Source organism: Acipenser ruthenus, chromosome 7 (assembly GCF_902713425.1).
Source record: "Acipenser ruthenus chromosome 7, fAciRut3.2 maternal haplotype, whole genome shotgun sequence".
Classification (NCBI taxonomy): domain Eukaryota; kingdom Metazoa; phylum Chordata; class Actinopteri; order Acipenseriformes; family Acipenseridae; genus Acipenser; species Acipenser ruthenus.
In genome coordinates, this window is record NC_081195.1 from 45,392,161 (window position 1) to 45,412,904 (window position 20,744).

Consider the following 20,744-nt stretch of genomic DNA (forward strand, 5'->3'; position numbering starts at 1 on the left):
TACACTAACACTAAGAATTAAAATAAAAAAGGAGAGACTTACAAATTGACCACCTTCAAACAATGCTGGAGTTCTGTATCATTCACTGTGTATCTTGTTCTGCTAGTTTTCCAGCACGCGAACGGGAATGAAAGTACAGGGTGTGTATTAATCAACCATGAATTACCATTCTTTTAAATAAATAAATAAATAAATACCAGCTCCCGAACTCTAAGGCAAGAATCACAAACATCTCTGCAGTGTTATCAATACAGACACCTGGTAACCTGTTAAGTGTGCAAATGTCATTTAAGTGACTAAACTGGTTTGCCGATCATTATGAATAGAACCACAACAACAATAAATATTATGAACCTCAAAAGATTGCTGAAACTACACAATGGGCTTGAGCGCTTGTCGTTCAAATGGTTTCTTCTTAAAATATATGAGAGCGACTCGAGTATCACGAGGAGGAAACGGACCATTTGGACGACCGGATCCGGCTTGTCAGTACATTTTAAGCCCCGTAGCTGTTTCCTGCACCTCATTGCAACTGTAAGGAAGTTGGCATCATTTTATTTGTGGGAGTGTCCCTGGTTCCTTAAAGGGCCAAGTCAGATTCCAGGTAGAGTGGTCATTATCACAGTCTTTTTTCTAATTGAGGCTGTCATTGTCAGTCACACAATTCTGCTACCCCACTCTTAAAATACTGCCTTTGAAATAACTCGCTTTAAAAACTGAGACATACATTTCATGCAAGCCTAAGCGATCTGGCCCAAAACCTAACCTAAAAATGAATTTAAAAAAAAAATGTCTATTTGTTTTCAAACAGCGTTAATACCCTCTGCAGTGTTCACTGCCTGTAGATAACGGAGCTGGTATTTTCTAAGCGACCTTTAGATAAATGACACCTCACCGCAATCAACTCCCTAGCTGGCCCTGAGTCGGATGTAAAAGGGGGCTCGGTGGTCCAGTGGTTAAAGAAAGGGACTTTGTTACCAGGAGGCTCCCGGTTCAAATCCCAACTCAGTGACTGACTGACTCACCCTAACCCTGAGCAAGTCACTTAACCTCCTTGTGCTCCGTCCTTCGAATGAGACGTAAAACAAACAAGGTCCTATTGGAAGTGACTCTGCAGCAGGAGCAGTTGTTGGTGATGCATAGTTCACCCCCCTAGTCTCTCTTAAGTTGCTTATACATTCTGTAACTCTTCCATGTATCATGCAAGCTTTGGCTTAATTGGTGCCTGAGGGTCTGTGGATAACCTTACCAAGGCACACAAGTGTACATGAAGGGATGTGAAATAGATTGCTGCCAGTTGTGCTAATCACAGTCAGCCTAAACTGAGGAAAACTGGTGTACAGTGAATTGTAAGCTAGCTATACCCAACAGGCTTCTGTGTCCAACCTCTGAACATGGTCTGAGGCCTGTGGAGAGTGAAACACATGTCAATAGCTTATTTGTTCACAGATCTGTTTCAAAATGTTATTTAACGTTCAAAACATAATATATTCTGCACCACCTTCAATTGAGACTTTTCAGTTTTTTCTTTTTATAAAAAGTAGACACAGCAGTCACAGCATGAAAGCTACAGGATGCATCAGCCCTCTGTTGGCTCTCACCAGCCAGTTCCATATTGAGAGAGGTGTATTATTGTGCAGTACCCTTGAGCAAGGTACTTTACCTAGATTGCTCTAGTAAAAAAAAAAAAAAAAACTGTATAAATGGGTAATTGTATGTAAAAATAATGGGATAGCTTATAACAATTGTAAGTCGCCCTGGATAAGGGCGTCTGCTAAGAAATAATGTGACTAAATGTTTTTATTGGGTAACAACAGAAGAGTACAAGAAACACCTTAAAAAAAAAAAAAAAAAAATTAGAATTAGAATTTTAGAATTCTACCCTTAGGGTTCTTGGAAGCTAAATCGCTATTCCAAATAGTGTTAGCAGCTAAAGGTTTATACAAGGCTTTTAGAAAGTAAATATATAGCGATGAAACCAGTCCTTTAGTTCTACCCCATGTATCTAATCTGCTATGCAATGGTAATATAGTCCCCCAGGGTACCCTGTAGGCATGCATCGCTGAGTGAAGCCAAACGTAAAAAAATATATATATATTATTATTTATTTCTTAGCAGACGCCCTTATCCAGGGCGACTTACAGTCGTAAGCAAATACATTTCAAGTGTTACAATACAGGTAATACAATAAGAGCAAGAAATACAATAACTTTTGTTCAAGCAAAGTATAAGTGTGACAAACCACAATTCAATAATACAGCAGATAATAGTGATAGTTACATCAGGGTAAGATTAAATAGTGATAGTTACATCAGGATATGATTAAATACAAAGTACTGCAGGTTAAACACTTGGCAGATTACAGTATTCTGAAGTACAGGATTAAATGCAGTAAAATAGGGGCAGATAAGAGCAAAATAAAGCACATTTACATGAAGGGTGATAGTGTCCCAGGATACAAACAGAGGAGTTCTACAGGTGCTGTTTGAAGAGGTGAGTCTTAAGGAGGCGCCGGAATGTGGTCAGGGACTGGGCAGTCCTGACATCTGTAGGAAGGTCATTCCACCACTGCGGAGCAAGGGTGGAGAAGGAGCGGGCTCTGGAGGCAGGGGAGCGTAGCGGAGGTAGAGCTAGTCTTCTAGTGCAGGCGGAGCGGAGAGGTCGAGTGGGGGTGTAGGGAGAGATGAGGGTCTGGAGGTAGCTGAGTGCAGTCTGGTCAAGGCATCTGTAGGCGAGTACAAGAGTCTTGAACTGGATGCGAGCGGTGATCGGGAGCCAGTGGAGCGAGCGGAGTAGTGGAGTAGCGTGGGCGAAGCGAGGCAGAGAAAACACCAGGCGGGCAGCAGAGTTCTGGATGAGCTGGAGCGGACGGGTGGCGGACGCAGGGAGGCCAGCCAGGAGGGAGTTGCAGTAGTCTAGGCGGGAGAGTACCAGGGCCTGGACCAGGAGCTGGGTAGCATAGTTTGTGAGGAAGGGTAGGATTCTTCGGATGTTGCTCAGGAAGAATCGGCAAGTGCGTGCCAGAGTGGAGATGTGCTGGGAATAAGAGAGGCAGGGGTCCAGGGTGACTCCAAGGTTCTTAGCTGAGGAAGAGGGAGAGAGTGTGGTAGATTCCAGAGGAACAGAGATAGAGAGATCAGAGGAGGGGGAGGAGGAGGGAAAGAAAAGGAGGTCAGATTTAGAGAGGTTGAGTTTGAGGTGATGCGAGTGCATCCATGATGAAATAGCAGACAGACAGGTAGAGATACGGGAGGAGATGGTGGAGTCAGAGGTGGGGAAGGAGAGGAAAATCTGAGCATCATCAGCATAGAAATGGTATGAGAAACCATAGGATGCGATGAGGGGGCCCAGGGAGCGGGTGTAGAGAGAGAACAGGAGAGGACCCAAGACTGACCCTTGGGGGACTCCAGTTAAGAGAGGGTGAGGTGTGGAGGTTGCTCCACGCCAGGTTACCTGGTAAGTGCGGTTGGAGAGGTAGGAGGAGAACCAGGCCAGAGCAGTGCCAGAGATCCCCAGGTCAGCAAGAGATGATAGTAGAATAGAGTGATCAACAGTGTCAAAGGCAGCAGAGAGGTCGAGGAGAATTAGGACAGAGGAGAGAGAGGCAGCTCGGGCACGCTTAAGTGAGTTGGTGACAGACAGGAGGGCGGTTTCAGTGGAGTGAGCAGAGCGGAAGCCAGATTGGAGAGGGTCAAGCAGAGAGTGGTTGGACAGGAAAGCAGAGAGCTGGCGGTGTACAGTCCGCTCAAGGGTTTTGGAGAGGAAGGGTAGGAGGGAGACAGGACGGTAGCTCTGGAGGGAGGTGGGGTCGAGGGTAGGTTTTTTGAGGAGGGGAGTGATAGAGGCTTTTTTGAAGGCAGAGGGAAAGATACCAGAAAGTAGAGAGGTGTTGAGGAGGGAGGAGATGAAGGGGAGTAGATCAGGAGCAGCAGCTTGAAAGAGGTGAGTGGGGAGGGGGTCCAAGGCACACGTGGTGGGTTTGTGACCCTGGAGCAGGGAGGAGAGGTCAGAGTCTGAGAGGGGCAAGAAGGTGGAGAAGGAGGGCGAGTTAGTAGGGGATGTAGTGGGTGTAGGGGTTGGAGCAGGAGGGGTTGCGGGGGAGGGAGAGGTGTTAAAGAGTTTGCGGATATCTGAGATTTTAGAAGAGAAGAAGGAGGCAAAGTCATCAGGGGAGATAGAGGAGGGAGGAGGAGGGGGGAGGGTTTAGGAGGGAGGAGAAGGTAGAGAATAGTTTACGTGGGTTGTTAGTGGAGGCTTGGATTACAGATTGGAAATAAGCACATTTAGCAGAGGAGAGAGTAGAGGAGAAGGAGGAGAGGAGAGTGCGGTAAAGGTCTAGGGCAGCAGGGAGTTTGGTTCTCTTCCATTTCTTTTCAGCAGATCGCAGTGTGATTCTTGCCGAGCAGAGAGCAGAGGAGAGCCAGGGATGGGGAGGGGAGGGGAGGGGCGAGCAGGTCGGGAGGTGAGGGGACAGAGGGAGTCGAGGGAGGAGGTGAGTGAGGAGAAGAGGGTGGAGGTAGCAGAGTCTACGGAGAGTTGTGAAAAGGAGTCGATAGGAGGGAGGTGAGAGAGAGCAGTGGAGGCAAGGACAGAGGGGGAGAGAGAGCGGAGGTTACGGCGAGAGGTGATAGTGGGGGTAGGAGGAGCAGGGAGAGGGGAGAGAGACAGAGAAAAAGAGATGAAATAGTGATCAGAGAGGTCCAGGGGGGTGACAGAGAGGGTGGAGGGGCAGCAGGCCCTGGAGAAGGTGAGGTCCAGTTAACGGCCAGCTTTGTGGGTAGGAGGGGACGGAGAGAGACAGAAGTCGAAGGAGTGAAGGAGAGGGAGGAATCCAGCAGAGTGGCTGGGGTTGGAGAGATGGATGTTGAAGTCACCCAACAGGACAGTCGGGGTAGACAGAGAGGGGAGGGAGGAGAGTAGATAGTCGAGTTCATCCAGAAAGTGAGTGAGAGGCCCAGGGGGGCGGTACAGGACAATGAGCAGGAGTTGACAGGGAGAGGTTAGTTGGACTGCATGAAATTCAAAGGTATTGACAGAGAGTGAGGTGAGATCGGAGGGGACAGAAAAGAGTAAGGAGGGAGAGAGGAGAAGACCTGTCCCACCTCCCCGTCCAGTGAGACGCGGGGTATGGGACAAGACGTAGAGAGAGGACAGGGCAGCAGGAGTAACAGTGTTATCAGGGGACAGCCAGGTTTCAGTGAGAGCAAGGAAATCGAGCGAGAGGTGGGAGGCAAAGGCAGAGATGAAATCAGCTTTGTTAGCAGAAGAGTGACAGTTCCAGAGTGCACCAGAGAGTGTGCGGGAGGGGGGGAGAGGCAGAGAAATGAGGTTAGAGGGGTTGGAGGAGCAGCAGCGGAGGGAGGGCAGAGTACGAGGACGGGAGGACAGAACAGGGTTGTGAGAGACAGTCATAGCAGGACAAGCAAGACAAAAGGCACAGTAGGAGCAGTAGGGTGGAGGGTACAGACCTGACTAGTAGATAGCTTCTTCTAGAGGCCCGTTAGGTTCGAATCTAGTCGAACAGCGTCTCAGCGCAGGCCTCCCCTTGCTAGACTCCCACAGCTAGACTCCCGGCTCTTTTGTTGAGGCTCTTCTGTTTGCTGGCTCTTCGTGCTGGCGCCAAAATAAGCTGCTTGATTAAATGTTACATCTGCTTGGCAAAAGAACCAACTAAACTGTGTGGAAACCAATCAAATAGCAAAATTAACTGCTAATCAATTTAGCCACTCACCTGGTACTACTCACACACTAACTCAGCCAATTCAAACACCACCTTACAATGTCACCAAATGTAGTTAGTTAAAATTACTAGAAGCAGGAATTTATCTAATCTGCCTCTGTCCCTGGCTAAAAACAGTAGATTGTATAACAATTGTAAATCCTGGAACGTGCGAAGACAACCAGCGTCAGAGATATCAGCAAGAATGTGTACTCCCCTATCCCTTCAAAGTGGAAAAGAGAAGGGACGACCTCCTGATAGGAATGTAAAATTATGAAATATAGGCGAATGAGAATGCCATTTAATTGGGATTTTCCAGTGAGCGCCAGATTGTGATTAACTGTAATTATGGCACCAAAGCGTAATTTGCAGTGCTTAAAAGAGATATTTGAGCAGATTAAGTCTTGTAATCTATATGGAGATACTAGCTTTTCTTCTAGCTGTCGCCATGAGACAGAAGCCGTAGGATCAAACCAAACAATGAGCGGACGCGATACAGAAGACCAGAAATACAATTAAAATTTGGAAGAGAAGAGCATCCTGAAGATTTCTCACGCTGTAGTGTGGAGAATGTAATACGTGGGCGCCTTGGATATCAGAGAATGTAGTTTATCCCAGTATCTAGCAGGGGGAGAAAGAGAGAGCATGGAACTAAAAAAATTGATGCGGGGGAGTACATTCATTTTAATTATGGAAATGCGGGCCTGAAACTAATTAGGGAGATGTGACCATCTGTCTAAATCAGTCTGCACCTGATTAAAAATGTTGTTAAAATTGGTTTGATATTGCGGAATGTAAAGATGGATAAATATCTATGCCAAGATATTTGAAATGTTTAACCACCGGAATATTAGAGGGCAGGGTTACCCCCCACTGCAAAGTTTAGAGGCATGAGAGCAGATTTAGACCAATTAATTTTATATCCTGATAATGAACTAAAGATAAAACATACCCAATAGATGAGGAAGTGAGCAGGGAACATTAACAAATAATAAAACTTTGTCCGCATAAAGCGAAATATGATGTTGAGTAGAGTTAACAGTGATGGGATCAGAGAGAGCTGACTGGCGGACGGCTTGGGCGAGTGGCTCTAATGAACAGGATAGGGGAAAGTGGACAGCCCTGACGCATTCCCCCAGAAATGGCGAATTGAGAAGAGCATTTATTCCCTGTTAGCACCATCGCTGATGGCTTAGCATATAAAACTTTAAATCATACTAGTAAATTCTGAACCCAAACCCAAATGATCTAGTACTGACCAGAGATAATCCCATTCCAAACGATTGAAAGCTAGCTCGGCATCTAGTGAAAAAACAGCACAGGGAGCATCACTGTCAGCAGTAGCTTGTATAATGTGGAGTAAATGGCGGACATTATCAGATGCCAGACGGGTCTTGATGAACCCTGTTTGGTCGTGATAAATTAGTGACAAGTGCCGATAACTCACGAAGAGAATAGGATCTTTATCTTTTTTTAACAATAGAGAAATGACAGCAGTGTTCACATCTCTATGAAAGGAGCCTTTCTCAATAGCAGTTTGTATCATGTCCAGCAAAAGGGGACCCAGCTGGGTGCAGGTGGTTAGAAAAAATTCAGGTGGTATGCCGTCAATATCCAGAGATTTGCCTTTGCTCATACTCTGATGCGCCTCCTTCAGTTCAACCAGAGAGATTGGAGTCCCCAGCACTGTAGACTCAGTAGCCGAAAGGCTTTGTAACCGAAGGTCTTAAAGGAAACGCATACAGTTGTCCTTATCATAGCAGCTATCCTAACCCTAAAGCTTAGAATAAAAGGAGCGGAATGCAGAGCTTATTTGGGAAGGATCCAACAAGCTATCTCCCTGTGATGATTTAACAGATAAAATGTCTGTGAAATGCTCATTTGTATGCAATCTCAGAACAAGCAAGTGAGAAGCTCTACTCCCATTAAAATAAGTTTTGTCTTGTTCTGTAAATGAGGAATTCAGCATGTTGATTGAGCAATAGATTAAACTCCTTTCTGATAAGATTGAGTTTGAGCGCATTGGCTTCAGATAAAGCAATTTGTTGAATGTGTTTGAGCATTAAGATTTGTTTCGTAATAGTGTAATGTTGAAGCGCCATCTAGGAGCACGAGTCAGGGTATCAGACAACACAAACCTACAAAAATTTGAATAGTGGTCAGACAGTGTAATGGGCAAGATCTTTGGATTATGTACTTCAGAAAATAGAGATTTTGTTGCGAAGATAAAATCAATCCTAGAAAATGATTTGTGTCTCGATGAGAAGGATTAAACCCATGCCAAATATCTACAGCACCTGTGCCTGACACAAGCTTATGCAATGCAGAGGAAGCTAAATGCTGTGAGCTCGATTCTTTTGATGTAGAGCAGCAGTGTGGAGTAGTGGTTAGGGCTCTGGACTCTTGACCGGAGGGTCGTGGGTTCAGTCACAGGTGGGGTACACTGCTGCTGTACCCTTGGGCAAGCTACTTTACCTAGATTGCTCCAGTAAAAACCCAACTGTATAAATGGGTAATTGTATGTAAAAATAATGTGATATCTTGTAACAATTGTAAGTCGTCCTGGATAAGGGCATCTGCTAATAAATAAATAATAATAATCTAAAGATTATTATGGCATTCATATCTGCACCGAGGACTAAAGAGAAATCTGATAACTCCAACAACAGTTTAGTCAGCGGAATAAAGAAACCTGCGTCGAATATAGTTGGGGTGTAAACTGACACAAAAAGCCCTTTTTTTACCACAAATAACAGATTTCAGGTATGCCACTGTGACAGGGTAGCTGAGGGTGACTTTCCCAGACCAGACAGCTGACAGAACACAAAGACAGGTACTACGGGTGGAATGCGCTCTCTTGCTGTGTTTTTATTAAAAATAAATACAATATTTTAACAAAAAAACAACGCTCACAGAGCAAAATAAAAGGTTTAACCAAAACAGATTTCGAACACAAAACTGACATGTAAACAAATACCGTGCTGGTCTGCCCAGCACTAGTAGCAATTGCTTACTGTTCTTTTTTACTTTCGATTTTGTTTTTGATTTTACTGAACAAAGGCGAAAGTTACCTTAATGTCAGATTTGAGTCCGGAGCTATAAGTCCAAAAGAGAACAACAGAAATACAACAATCGTAGCAAAGAACAATCCTCCAAAGAAGAGCAATAGCACAAATGATCCCCGATTTTGCCGGCAGATGATCGGCAGAGAAAGAGATCAGCCAAGATCGAGACGTTGCGCAGCAGATCCATTCCTTCTCATCTAGTTGGAGTATATCTCGCCAGGAACATCAGTGGAAAGGGTCCGGTCCTGGGAAGTGCCAGGGATTCTAGGAGAGTCCAGAATGGCCCGTGCCTCATCAGGAGACTGAAAGAGCTGAACCGAAGAGTTATGGTTGATCTTGAGGTTTGCTGGGTAAAGGAGGAATGCCTCTATGTCTTGAGAGTGAGCAGAGGCAATAACCTGGGAGAAGGTACTGCATCATTGAGCTGTGAAATTACTGTAGTCTGGGAAGAATTTAAGATCACTGGGCGCAGAATGAGAAATGTCCCTCCTGGCTGCCTGTAGTATAGCCCGAGTATCTCAGGAGGTTAAAAACAATCTCTTGCTTTAGATTGGTCTGAATAGATGCGGTGTGCATGATTTATTTCAATGTTCCTGCCCTTCGGGAACCTTAGTGGAAGAAACTTGTTAAGAAAATCCACGGCATCCAAACCTTCATCTCCCTCATTCAAGCCGACCAGATGAAGATTATTCAGATGAAGATTATTCCTTCTTAGACGTGAGCCTGTCAACCCTGGTCTCACAAGCTGTCACAGCTCTCTTGTTGTTATCCACTGCTGTGCGAATAGAAGCCAGATCTGACTTGAAGGTCTTCACCTCCATGGTGAAGTTTAAAAACTCTTTTTGCATTTTAGTAGCGGTTTCCAGACCCGTGTTTCCAATCCGAGACATCAAATGCTCGAAGTATGAACGAGTTTGGGCCATATAGGCCTCTATAATGGCGGACAGCTCTGAATCCAATTTGCTTTTTTCCCCCTTGGACGGAACTGGGACATACGTCAGTTTTTTGGAGTACATGACATAACGAGGTGTATCAAACAGCAGTCAACAAGAATTTCAGGTAAGTAACTGACAATGGTGCTCTATTAGTATCAAATTAAGTGAGGGGAGGCAAGGGGAAAAAATTCTAAGTCGCCATTGTTCCCGCAGGTCACGTGATCTATATCATTTTTGACATTTTATTGTATTATTGGGGTGCTAGTAGACCATTATTGAAATTAAGTGGATGGACTACTTGTAATGTGACAATTGCAGTGATTTATTGAACCAGAGTTGTTAATGGACTATTAATTTATTATAAGTCCTGTTACTGCCATTTGTCTCCCCTGTTTGGTCTGCATTTGAGAGTTGGCTAATTTTGACCAAGATATTAAATCATGTTTCCTAAGTTATAGTGTATTCATATTGAAATGTTGGGAATGTTATTTACATGAGAAAAAATATTATAGCAATCTGGCCAGCCCATGAGCCAGCCCATGGTTTTGTTACAGCCTGGGGCTAAACAATCAGTTTTAATCTGCATTGCTTGCTACTGCGCAAAAAACATCCCAACACTAACAGCCTCTTACAATTGGTGGTGCTAATCTGTATTCTGCACACCAACAAAAAAAAACAATGTATACGTGTATGTTTCCGGGGTCTGATTTGAATGGAAGCGTGGACTGGAATGGTCCGTTGGTGCCAGATTTAGCTAGTCTTGCAGTGCTGTGGGGATGTAGAGTTTGACTTGGCAGCAGACGAGAACATTGCTATTGATAGTCCTGCCAGTCAAACCTTGAACTAAAGGTTGCTAGCTACCCCTCCTTTGTCGCGAGAGGCTGTATTTCCTCACAAAGAGTCCAAGTTATGCCTGCCTTGCCTTTAAAGAACAAAGATGAATTCATGTTTGCAGGGTGTTTAGTATGTTACAATTGGGAACGTTTAGCAGGAGACATATTCATATATTGGTATTATTGAATTCGATTAATCCAAAATTGAGGAGAAATGTTTATTTTGCACAAATTTACATAGTAATAACTCCTCTTTTTAACCAAGTACATAGTGTGGCACCGTGGTGTTACAGGTCATTAAACAAGCAACATGAATAATTTAGCTTCTCAGCAAGAGTATTTTAAACCAAGGAAAATCTCCTATTGTGAAAATGAATAGAAATATACATTTGATACCAGAACTTGCACCATGAGCACACTGACACTCAACTGAATAATACAGTTTGTGGCTGTCACTGTTAAGGAATATATTGCATGCAGAATACAATCTGTATGTTTTTTTTACTGTTCCTCTGCAGGGTGAATTTAAAGTAACTGAGCGCTATCTGACCATGGGGGACCTGACAGCTGCTTTGAAAGAAAACCGGGTGAAAGAGATGTTCGGAGCAGGAACTGCCTGTATTGTGTGCCCAGTGGGATGCATATTATACAAGGGAGATGTAAGATACAGCTCTGACAATAGCTACTTTGAACAAATATTAGTACCTGAGGGAAAGCACAGATTCAGAACCCCCCCCCCCCACCCCCCCCGCCCCCCCTTCCTAAAACCAACAGAGGGCATGAATCAATCCCAAATCTGTTTTTCACCTATTAACATTATGATGTTTATTACCAGAAACCATAATCTCTATAAAAATACTTAGTATGAAATCAGTATTGTAGCAGTATAGTGATTGTAGAGAATCTCAAATCTGTGTAACAGTAAGCAGCTGTTATGCATATAGATATGTGTTGGCTGCTGTCAGCTTCCAAAGCGTTATCACCAACAAGCACAACTGCTCTCTACTAGATTTACAACCCAAAACAATCAACAGCAGCTGGAATCAAGGTTTTTGGGAATAGGTCTAACAACTCATCACATGCTACATTGGCATTAGGAAAGTACATTAAAATAGAAGCACGCAATCAAGAATCTGCAAAGCACAGTATAATTAGGAACATTGGGTATTCAATTAAATAATTTTTGCACTTTACATAATCTATTATCTGAATAATATCTTAAAATATGTTAATGCATAACATAGTATTACTAGCAATATATACATATTTATGAATATATATAAAGTTAAATGTATTAATAAATATATGAAAATATACATTTTACAATTAACAGAGCTAAATCCTTGATGTGTTAATAAGGGATACAGCATTGCTGTTGCATGCCTTAGGCTTTATTGACTCGAGTTGCATTATTATCGAGGAGCATGCAACAGCAATGCCATTATCACTGTTATACTGCAGCTTTTTAAAGTTTTCTTTTAAATAATCTTTGTACACTGAAAGAGTTCACTTTCTGAGAGCAGGGGTTGAGCGTCTGTATGAAGTGTTTCATCAGTAAGCAGTCGTTTTAGAACAGGCCACATTAGAATCATCTATGTAGTGCTTTATTTGCATTGCATTGAGTAACAGCAGAATGATTGACCTCCATAGAAAACAATAGAAGAGCAGTGTCATGTTGCTGTATAAAATATAATTAAAATCAAGCTGGTTTGTTTATTCCAGAAATGTATTTTCCCCCAAAACACCACTTCCCAGCAACACAGATAATCTGTTTGAGCCCTTAGCCAGTCAATCAAGCTGCTTGTTTGCTCTTTACAGAAGGCATATTTCCAGCAATTGTTTTAATTGTTGTTTAACTTTTTTTTTATTCTTAAGAATTTGCATATCCCAACTATGGATAATGGACCAAAGTTAACTGCAAGAATACTGAAGCAGCTCACTGACATCCAAGTAAGAGCTTCAAGGACAACAGTTGTGTTCCCTGTTTTTGTTTAATTCATTTTTTGTGTTTATATTTTACTGAATATATATATATATATATATATATATATATATATATATATATATATATATATATATATATATATATATATAATAATGACACATTCATCTGCACCATTAAAAGCACCCAGAAAAACTAACTTTCATTTCATTCCAATATAAAACTTGGACTGCCACCGGTTTCACTTGCAGTCTACAGTCCAATCTGTATCCATACACATCTCAGGGCTTGTGTGTTTTTTCTGTATTCCCATTTCAGCTACCTCCAATCCCTCACAATATGATTACTACCATCCTTTGTATTTGTAACATACTTAAGAGTTGGAGTGACCGATTTATGGCAGCCCGCAATTCTAATTGAGTTTGATCTTGGTCTGCCCCTGATGGAAATTAACAAAATGCTTTCATCAGCTCCAGAAGTCATCTAGCTTCGTTCAAAGGTGGTGAAAAATAGTTGTCTACATAGTAACATTTCTACCCACTGGTATTGATGAAACAGTTAAAACAATCTTTACAATACAACAAACAAGACCGCAAAGACTTGTTTCAATAACTATATGGGACAGCATCAGACCATTGCCACAGTTCCTTTGGTAGGCATCAGTTAGAGTTTAATATCTATGCTTGTTCTTTTCATCCTTTTAATGATAAAAGAAAGCATGGGCAGAGATGCCAAATATGAAATGACAAACAAAGCATTGTTATAATTATCATATCTTTCATTCTAAACCACAGTAATTGATGTAATCTAAATGCCTCAAGCTTTCACTTGTTACCACCTCTTCATCAGGCTGACTTTGAAAGGTTAATGCTGTATTGATAGTTGCCATGGAATATCAAAGAAAAGATAACAGCAAACACTGCTCCTGAAAGCCACTATTAAGCACTAGATGTAATTACAAAAAGTAATTACTGTTTCAGCTTTTGTGGACTTCAAAAGGAAATGAAGGCATAGAGAACAAGGGAAATATGAAAGGCTGCTGAACAATACAATTAGTAAATCACAGACAAGAGTAGGATAATGTTAAGTCAGGTGACATTTACTAAAAACAGAATTTCATGCATTTCAAAGACAAAACATTATACAACTGCATTTGCCTTCTTGGAAAAGGAACATGATGAAAGATTGATTTCTAAATGTTTTGCGTGGCTTACAGAGTCCTGTCAACTGTTGCAGAAAATAATGTAGCTTCTGATTAATTATGCACAGCTATTCCACAATATTCAAAATTCCTTTTTTTGTTGTTGAGGGTGTCTCAAGTTTAGAGACAGATTTACCAGTTTCTCGGCCACTGCTTGTCAAATGTTTTCATTTATAGAGCCAACCAGTTCATACTTAATATGGATTAATGTCTTGCTTTTCTTTCTAGTATGGCAGAATTGAGAGTGACTGGACATACTTGGTGCAGTGAAGAAGAAAAGGAGATCAGTTTCAGTGAAACACAACCTGTGCATACACTTTATCATTACAAGTATGCGATGCTCTCATAGCAATACTTACAGTAGCATAGGTTTATTTATGTGAAATGTAAAAACTTTAATGTGAGTACAATCAGTTTTTAACCTCAAAATGATGGTAGATACATTGTGGATGTGCAATTGTTGTGCTGTAATGGCCATATGCAATTATTTGATTTAAATTTTCTGAAAGCGTACACATTTTGTTTTGATAATTTTGCACCATTAATTAAATTTGTATCTGTAAGCTCATGTTTTAATTAGGTCTACAAACAGTAACTAGCTGGCGCAACACTAGCCCATTTTTTTTTAAACAAAGGTTTTAGGTATCAGCATTATCTGTGTGCATGTGTGTATAGGATACAGTAAACAAGTCAAAAGTGTATATTTTTACTTTGTAATTACATTTTATTTTAGGCTACTTCAGATGTCATCATTTTTATGTACGCATTGGGGGGTGGGTGTCTTGTGTATGCTTGCTCACTGGGACTGATAAACCTGATTTAAATAATTTTTGTTCCATTACATTAAACAGTACAAAAACACATACAATTGGTTACTATGTACTTTATCATTTTGAAAACTTGAATACAAAAATCTACAGTTTACAGTGCAGTTTATAATGAAATCAATGTTTCAGTAATAAATTAATACAATAACTTAGCTGTATGTATAGTTGAAACCCATTCCTTTCTATATTTCTAGAGATTTATTACTTTTTAATAGGACCTCTGTGTTTTTTAAAATGGTTAATGTGGGTCAACCAAAAAACAGTATTATATATTATATTGTATTAAGGCGTTGATTTAATCAACCTATTACATGACATTTAAATGTGCTCTTATCTGCCCCCTATTTTACTGCATTTAATCCTGTACTTCAGAATACTGTAATCTACCAAGTGTTTAACCTGTAGTATTTTGTATTTAATCATATCCTGATGTAACTATCACTATTATCTGCTGTATTATTGAATTGTGGTTTGTCACACTAGTACTTTGCTTGAACAAAAGTTATTGTATTTCTTGCTCTTACTGTATTACTTGTACTGTAACATTTAATGTAATTGCTTACGATTGTAAGTCGCCCTGGATAAGGGTGTCTGCTAAGAAATAATAATAATAATAAATGGCAGGATAAAGCACAGGTGGAGCACTAGGGAATGCCCCCTGTACTGTATCAACCACCGATGTGTGGTTATTCCTATGGTATAAAAAAAAAATCTAGGGGTGACTTTGCCCTGGCAGGGTATGGTAGGTTGACCAAATCAACCCCTAAGTTACACTGTATATAACTTTTATAGCAGTTTTACATCAGGATTTCCATTACACGAGAGTAGATGTTAAAACTTCATGCTGATTTGAACTCGGCTCTCGCCAAGATAAGCACCAACTAAGACGTAGCTTTACAGTAAACTAATGTGATCCATATGCGTCTCCATCCATTTACGTTTCCTTCCATATGATGATGTAGATATCCTTCTGTCTGGTGTTAATGGCTGAAGTGTAATGCTGGCTCCAGGGATCAGCTTATTTTGCCTCCCTGGCGCATCAGCACACACAACGGCTGCGATGCTGGCTCCAGGGATCAACCAAAGTGCGGCCTCCCCAGCGCATCAGCATGACAACCGTCTGGATTGAGCTAAGTAGGGTACATCTCTGGGGTTTTCAAGTGGGCACCTTCCATCCTCAGTGTTTCGTCGACTAGCCCACGACACCTCAAGAGGGCTCGACGGTGATTCTGGCGTCCCAGCATCACCCCCCTCCGTCCCCCACTCAACTCAGCCCAGCTTACTTACCTGTCCCCAGCCAGAATCTTTCCGTCTCAACCACAGCCAGTTGCTGCTCCTCTCTGCTGCTTCAGATAAGTTCTTCACTGTGCGACGCAACTCTTGGCCACTGAATCCGACGTCTCTGAGAAACCGGGTTGTAGAATGTGCCACAAATCCTCGACAACCCACTTCCACTGGGTAAACCCGAACTCTCCATCCTCGCTGTTCCGCTTCAGTGGCTAGTTGAGCATACCGCAGTTTCTTCCTCTCATACGCCTCATCTACAGCGTCCTCCCATGGCACTGTTAACTCTACCAGGTGAACAAGGCGTGCTGATCCAGACCACAAGACAATATCTGGTCGAAGGTTAGTGGTGGCAATCTCAGGTGGAAAAATAAGCCGTTGACCAACATCTGCCAGCATATTCCAGTCTCTAGCAGCTTCCAGTTGTCCTGGGCGAGGATTGGTTTTAACACCTTTTCTTGGTGGTTGCTCTCCTGGGCGGAGGAATGTTGTCTTTTGTGTGTAATGTTTTGATGGAACAGGTGGCAACTTATTGGTCATGTTACGCTTGTCTTCCAATGCTAAGGCCAAACATCGCAGCACCTGGTCATGGCGCCAAGTAAACCGTCCTTGGCTAAGAGCCACCTTACATCCTGTCAAAATGTGCCTTAATGTTGCAGGTGATGAACACAAAGGACATGAGGGATCCTCTCCTACCCAGAGGTTTAGGTTCTGTGGTGATGGGAGAACATCATATGTTGACCTGATGAGGAAACTGATCCTGCTCTGTTCCATTGACCATAGGTCTTGCCAGCCAATCTTGCGTTGTTCCACACTCTCCCATCTCATCCATTCTCCCTGTTTGGCCTGGGAAATGGCCTTTATACACCTCATCCTCTCCTCCTGCTTTTGCACCTCGTTGACTACCAGCTTCCTTCTTTGAGCTGGGGCCGCCTTGTGCCATGTAGGAGGAGTTGAACTGAAACCAAGACCCCCTCTTCCATGCTGAACTTGCCCCATGATATCACCAATTCGAAGGGCAGCCTTTGCATCTTCCACAGCTTTCTTTGCCGCCCACTTTCTTCCAGTTTTCAACACAGGTGCTGCCTCCCTTACGCATTTATCGCGTGACTCTACTAATGTCATTTCCAGTCTGACCTTGGCGCACTTAAACTCCTCGGTTAGAGCAGAGACTGGTAGCTGCAGTATTCCTTTACCATAAAGTCCCACTCTGCTGAGGCAGCGTGGAACTCCCAACCATTTCCTGATGTATGAACTGATTAAAGCTTCCAGCTTCTCTACTGTTGTCAAAGAAACCTCGTACACAGTCAGTGGCCACAGCAACCTCGGCAGTAGACCAAACTGAAAGCACCAGAGTTTTAGTTTACCTGGTAGAGCGCAGCTGTCTATGCTCTTCAACCCTTCCACTGCTTGTTGTCTAACTTCTCCCACACGAACTGTGTCCTTTAGATCCCCGTCGTACCATCTCCCAAGACTCTTCACTGGCTTCTCAGACACTGTTGGTATTGCCTCACCATTAATGAAGAATGTTTTATCTACTACTTTGCCTTTAATTATAGAGATGCTCCTTGATTTAGTGGGCTTGAATTGCATTCGTGCCCATTCAATGTTATTGGTTAACTTGCCCAATAATCGATTAGTGCAGGCTACTGTTGTAGTCATGGTTGTCATGTCATCCATGTATGCTCGAATTGGTGGTAGTCGCATTCCAGAAGCCAAGCGCTCTCCTCCTACTACCCATTTTGATGCCCTAATGATTACTTCCATTGCCATGGTAAAAGCCAGTGGAGAAATGGTGCATCCTGCCATTATTCCAACCTCTAGGCATTGCCATGTAGTGCTGAATTCTGAAGTTGAAAAACTGAATTGCAAATCTCCAAAATAGGCTTTCACTAAATTTGTTATTGTCATCGGTACACTGAAAAAATCAAATGCTGCCCAAAGTAGTTCATGTGGCACTGAACCATATGCATTAGCCAAATCCAGGAATGTCACATGGAGCTCCTTCCTCTCCTTTTTAGCTGATTGAATTTGTTGCCAGATCACATTGATGTGTTCTAAGCAACCTGGGAAACCTGGAATGCCCGCTTTTTGTATTGAAGTGTCAATGAAGCAGTTCTTTAATAGGTAAGCTGACAATCTCTGAGCAATAATGCTGAAGAAAATCTTGCCTTCTACGTTTAATAGGGAAATGGGACGAAACTGACTGATGCTTGTAGAATCTTTTTCTTTAGGTATAAAGACTCCACCTGCTCGGCGCCATGCTCTTGGTACAACCTGTTTTTCCCATGCCACTTTCATCAATTTCCACAGAATTCGTAGAACTCCTGAAGCACTCTTGTACACTCTGTACGGAACTCCATTAGGCCCTGGAGATGATGAAGCCCTTGCTTTTTTCACAGCTTGCTCTATTTCTTTCCACTTAGGTGCACAGTCCTCCATTTGGTATTCTGGTGGATTGATAGGTGGGATGTCTGACGGAATTGACATAGGCTCCTGCCTTTTTGAATCTGTATGTGTTTCCTCCAAATATCTCTCCAGCTCAACCTTAGATGCTTTTAGTGTGCCATTCTTCTCACTGGTGAATAACTTCTTTACAAATTTGAATGGGTCTTTATAAAAGTTAGTTCTCGCACGCTCCTTCTTTTTGTAGCGTTTCCGTAGGCGCTCAGCTCTGCGCAATGTTGCAAGCTTATCTTTTATGACCCTTTGTAAGAGATTGAGTCCCTCCTTCTGACTTTGTTCTGCTCTTCTCCATTGGTTCCTCAGCTGTCTCCTTTCTCTAACTAAGCGTTCAATCTCCATACTGTAAGTTTAGCAATAGTTTTATGCCATAAACTGCCATGAAACAAGTCTGCTTTGTGACTTTGAATAATGTCATGGAAATTAAAAAGCCACTGTAGATTTCAGTTTTAGTTCGAGCCTTTTTTCTGATTGCGTTTTTATTATTTTCACTCGGGTGTCATTCCTTTGATGGTCTTTTTCTGCATCTGCACTAAATAAACAAGGTTAAAAACTAATGTATCAATGAATACGGAACAGTTGCATATGGCCTTTTTAATACTGTTATTGAAGTGTTGTAGTTAGCAATAAGTTCAGTAGAAAAAACCTGTCAATAGTGCCTCTGTAGTAATATACCACTATGTTTCATATAATGTGTGCGAGTCTGCTTGTTACAGGACAGACCATTGCAGTAAATAAATATATTTAGTGAATCTACAAATCTCCATGGAGCTTCTACCCACTTAATTTCCTCTATAGCTTCACAGTGTGGTTTTAATTCTGACTTTCCATAATGTAGGTATATACATATATATATATATATATATATATATATATATATATATGCTTGTATTCACCTTTGAAGTGAAGCCCATTTTGGACCACAATGCCCTATGGAAAAGATATGCATGTGCCAGACACTTCAGTGCAGCAATGCCAGTTATAAAACCTTGGACTAGATTCCTAAAGTTATCTTTCTTCTTGTAAGGTCTTCCATTTGCAAATCAGTTTTTTTTTCTTCTTGGGGGCATGGGTAATATTCTAATTAAATGTATTTGGTGTAATTATGTATTCAATGTAACAGTTACAGAATGTTTACAAGTAATGGAAAATCACTAAATAGGGGTTTTGGAATTTTTTACACTTTTTCTGTTTGGTTCATGCTTATATATATATATATATATATATATATATATATATATATATATATAGTAAAACAAGCCTTTCTGCTCGGGTTCGTTTCGACTTTAAAATATTGACCCAGACATAGAGGTTTTGAAAGCGCTTCTGTGCTAATTTTTAATAAACACAAAAAAAAAAACCCAAATAAGCACCTAGCTCTTTTTTGAGCACTTAACTAAAACACTTACGCAGGTCCCTGTCTAATATGCAGGACAGCTAAGCTGTTTACCTGACATAAAACACCAAAACAAGACAAACACAGTTTCCACAAAAACACTACACCAGGTTTTAAACACTACCGTTTTTCTCTTTACAGTTGACCACTCCCAACCGGGCTCCTTACTCTTCAGCCACCCAGAACACACTGGCTGCTTTCCTTTTATACACTGCACCTGACTCTAATTTACAATGGTCACCAGGTGCAGGGGATAATTAATAATAAAACAATTGACAAAATCTAATTAAACCATTAAACAAAACAACTAAATTAAACCCACGTGCATTTGCACATGGTTTTCTTCAGCAGGGAGGAATTCAACCCTCTCCCTGCTCACAATATATATATACACTAATACTTAGTGTATTATTTCAGGATGAGCTTGATGAAGTTGTGAATACTTGGAATTCCCACATTATACGACAAACTTCTAGGCAGAATACACCTACTGGGTGTCCAGTTCTGATGTATTTACTACTAGAGCTCCATAGTGCTGGGGATCGGATCATCCCTGTTGACATGGATGAGGTCGCTCTGTGTAATGAGGAATGTGTTTCTAAAGGCCAATATCCCTGTGATCAAACTATCTTTGAACTGTGCTGCCTGCTTATGGAACAGAATGGATGGGATGCCCCAGAAGATCCATTTGCTGATGCTGAGCTTTACAGCTTACTAAGAAATGAAATTCTACAAAATCTTTGAATAATACTAAATATACATACCCGTACCCATGTTATTTTTCATAATTTGTATATCTCAGAGGTTCTCTAGTGCCATAAATATGCAAATGTTACAGATCTTTAAATCATCAAGACCTGGGGTAACCTGTTAAATTGTTCCAAATAATTAGTACTAAGAGTTTAGATGGCCTGAAGACCAAGAGGAATGGAGTTTAACTCTTCAACATGACTCGATATTCTAAACCATAAACCTTAGGAGGTATAATTACCTCCTGTGGCAGGGCTGAGGCCTGCCCCTGTAAATAATATGCTTTGGTTGAGTTTATAAATATAGTTTTTTTTTATTGTAAATAACAT

General features: G+C 41.7%; 1 protein-coding gene across 1 annotated transcript in view; it reads left to right on the forward strand.

Annotated features, from left to right (window-relative positions):
• The window catches only part of LOC117415146 (branched-chain-amino-acid aminotransferase, cytosolic-like), a 30,238-nt gene extending 14,916 nt beyond the window's left edge, over positions 1 to 15,322 (forward strand). The window contains exons 9-11 of the mRNA XM_034025134.3: positions 11,071 to 11,211; positions 12,428 to 12,502; positions 13,924 to 15,322. Coding sequence (XP_033881025.1) covers positions 11,071 to 11,211; positions 12,428 to 12,502; positions 13,924 to 13,965 — 258 coding nt within the window. The 3' untranslated portion in view covers positions 13,966 to 15,322. The remainder of the gene's footprint in view (positions 1 to 11,070; positions 11,212 to 12,427; positions 12,503 to 13,923) is intronic.
• Positions 15,323 to 20,744: the final 5,422 nt, after the last annotated feature.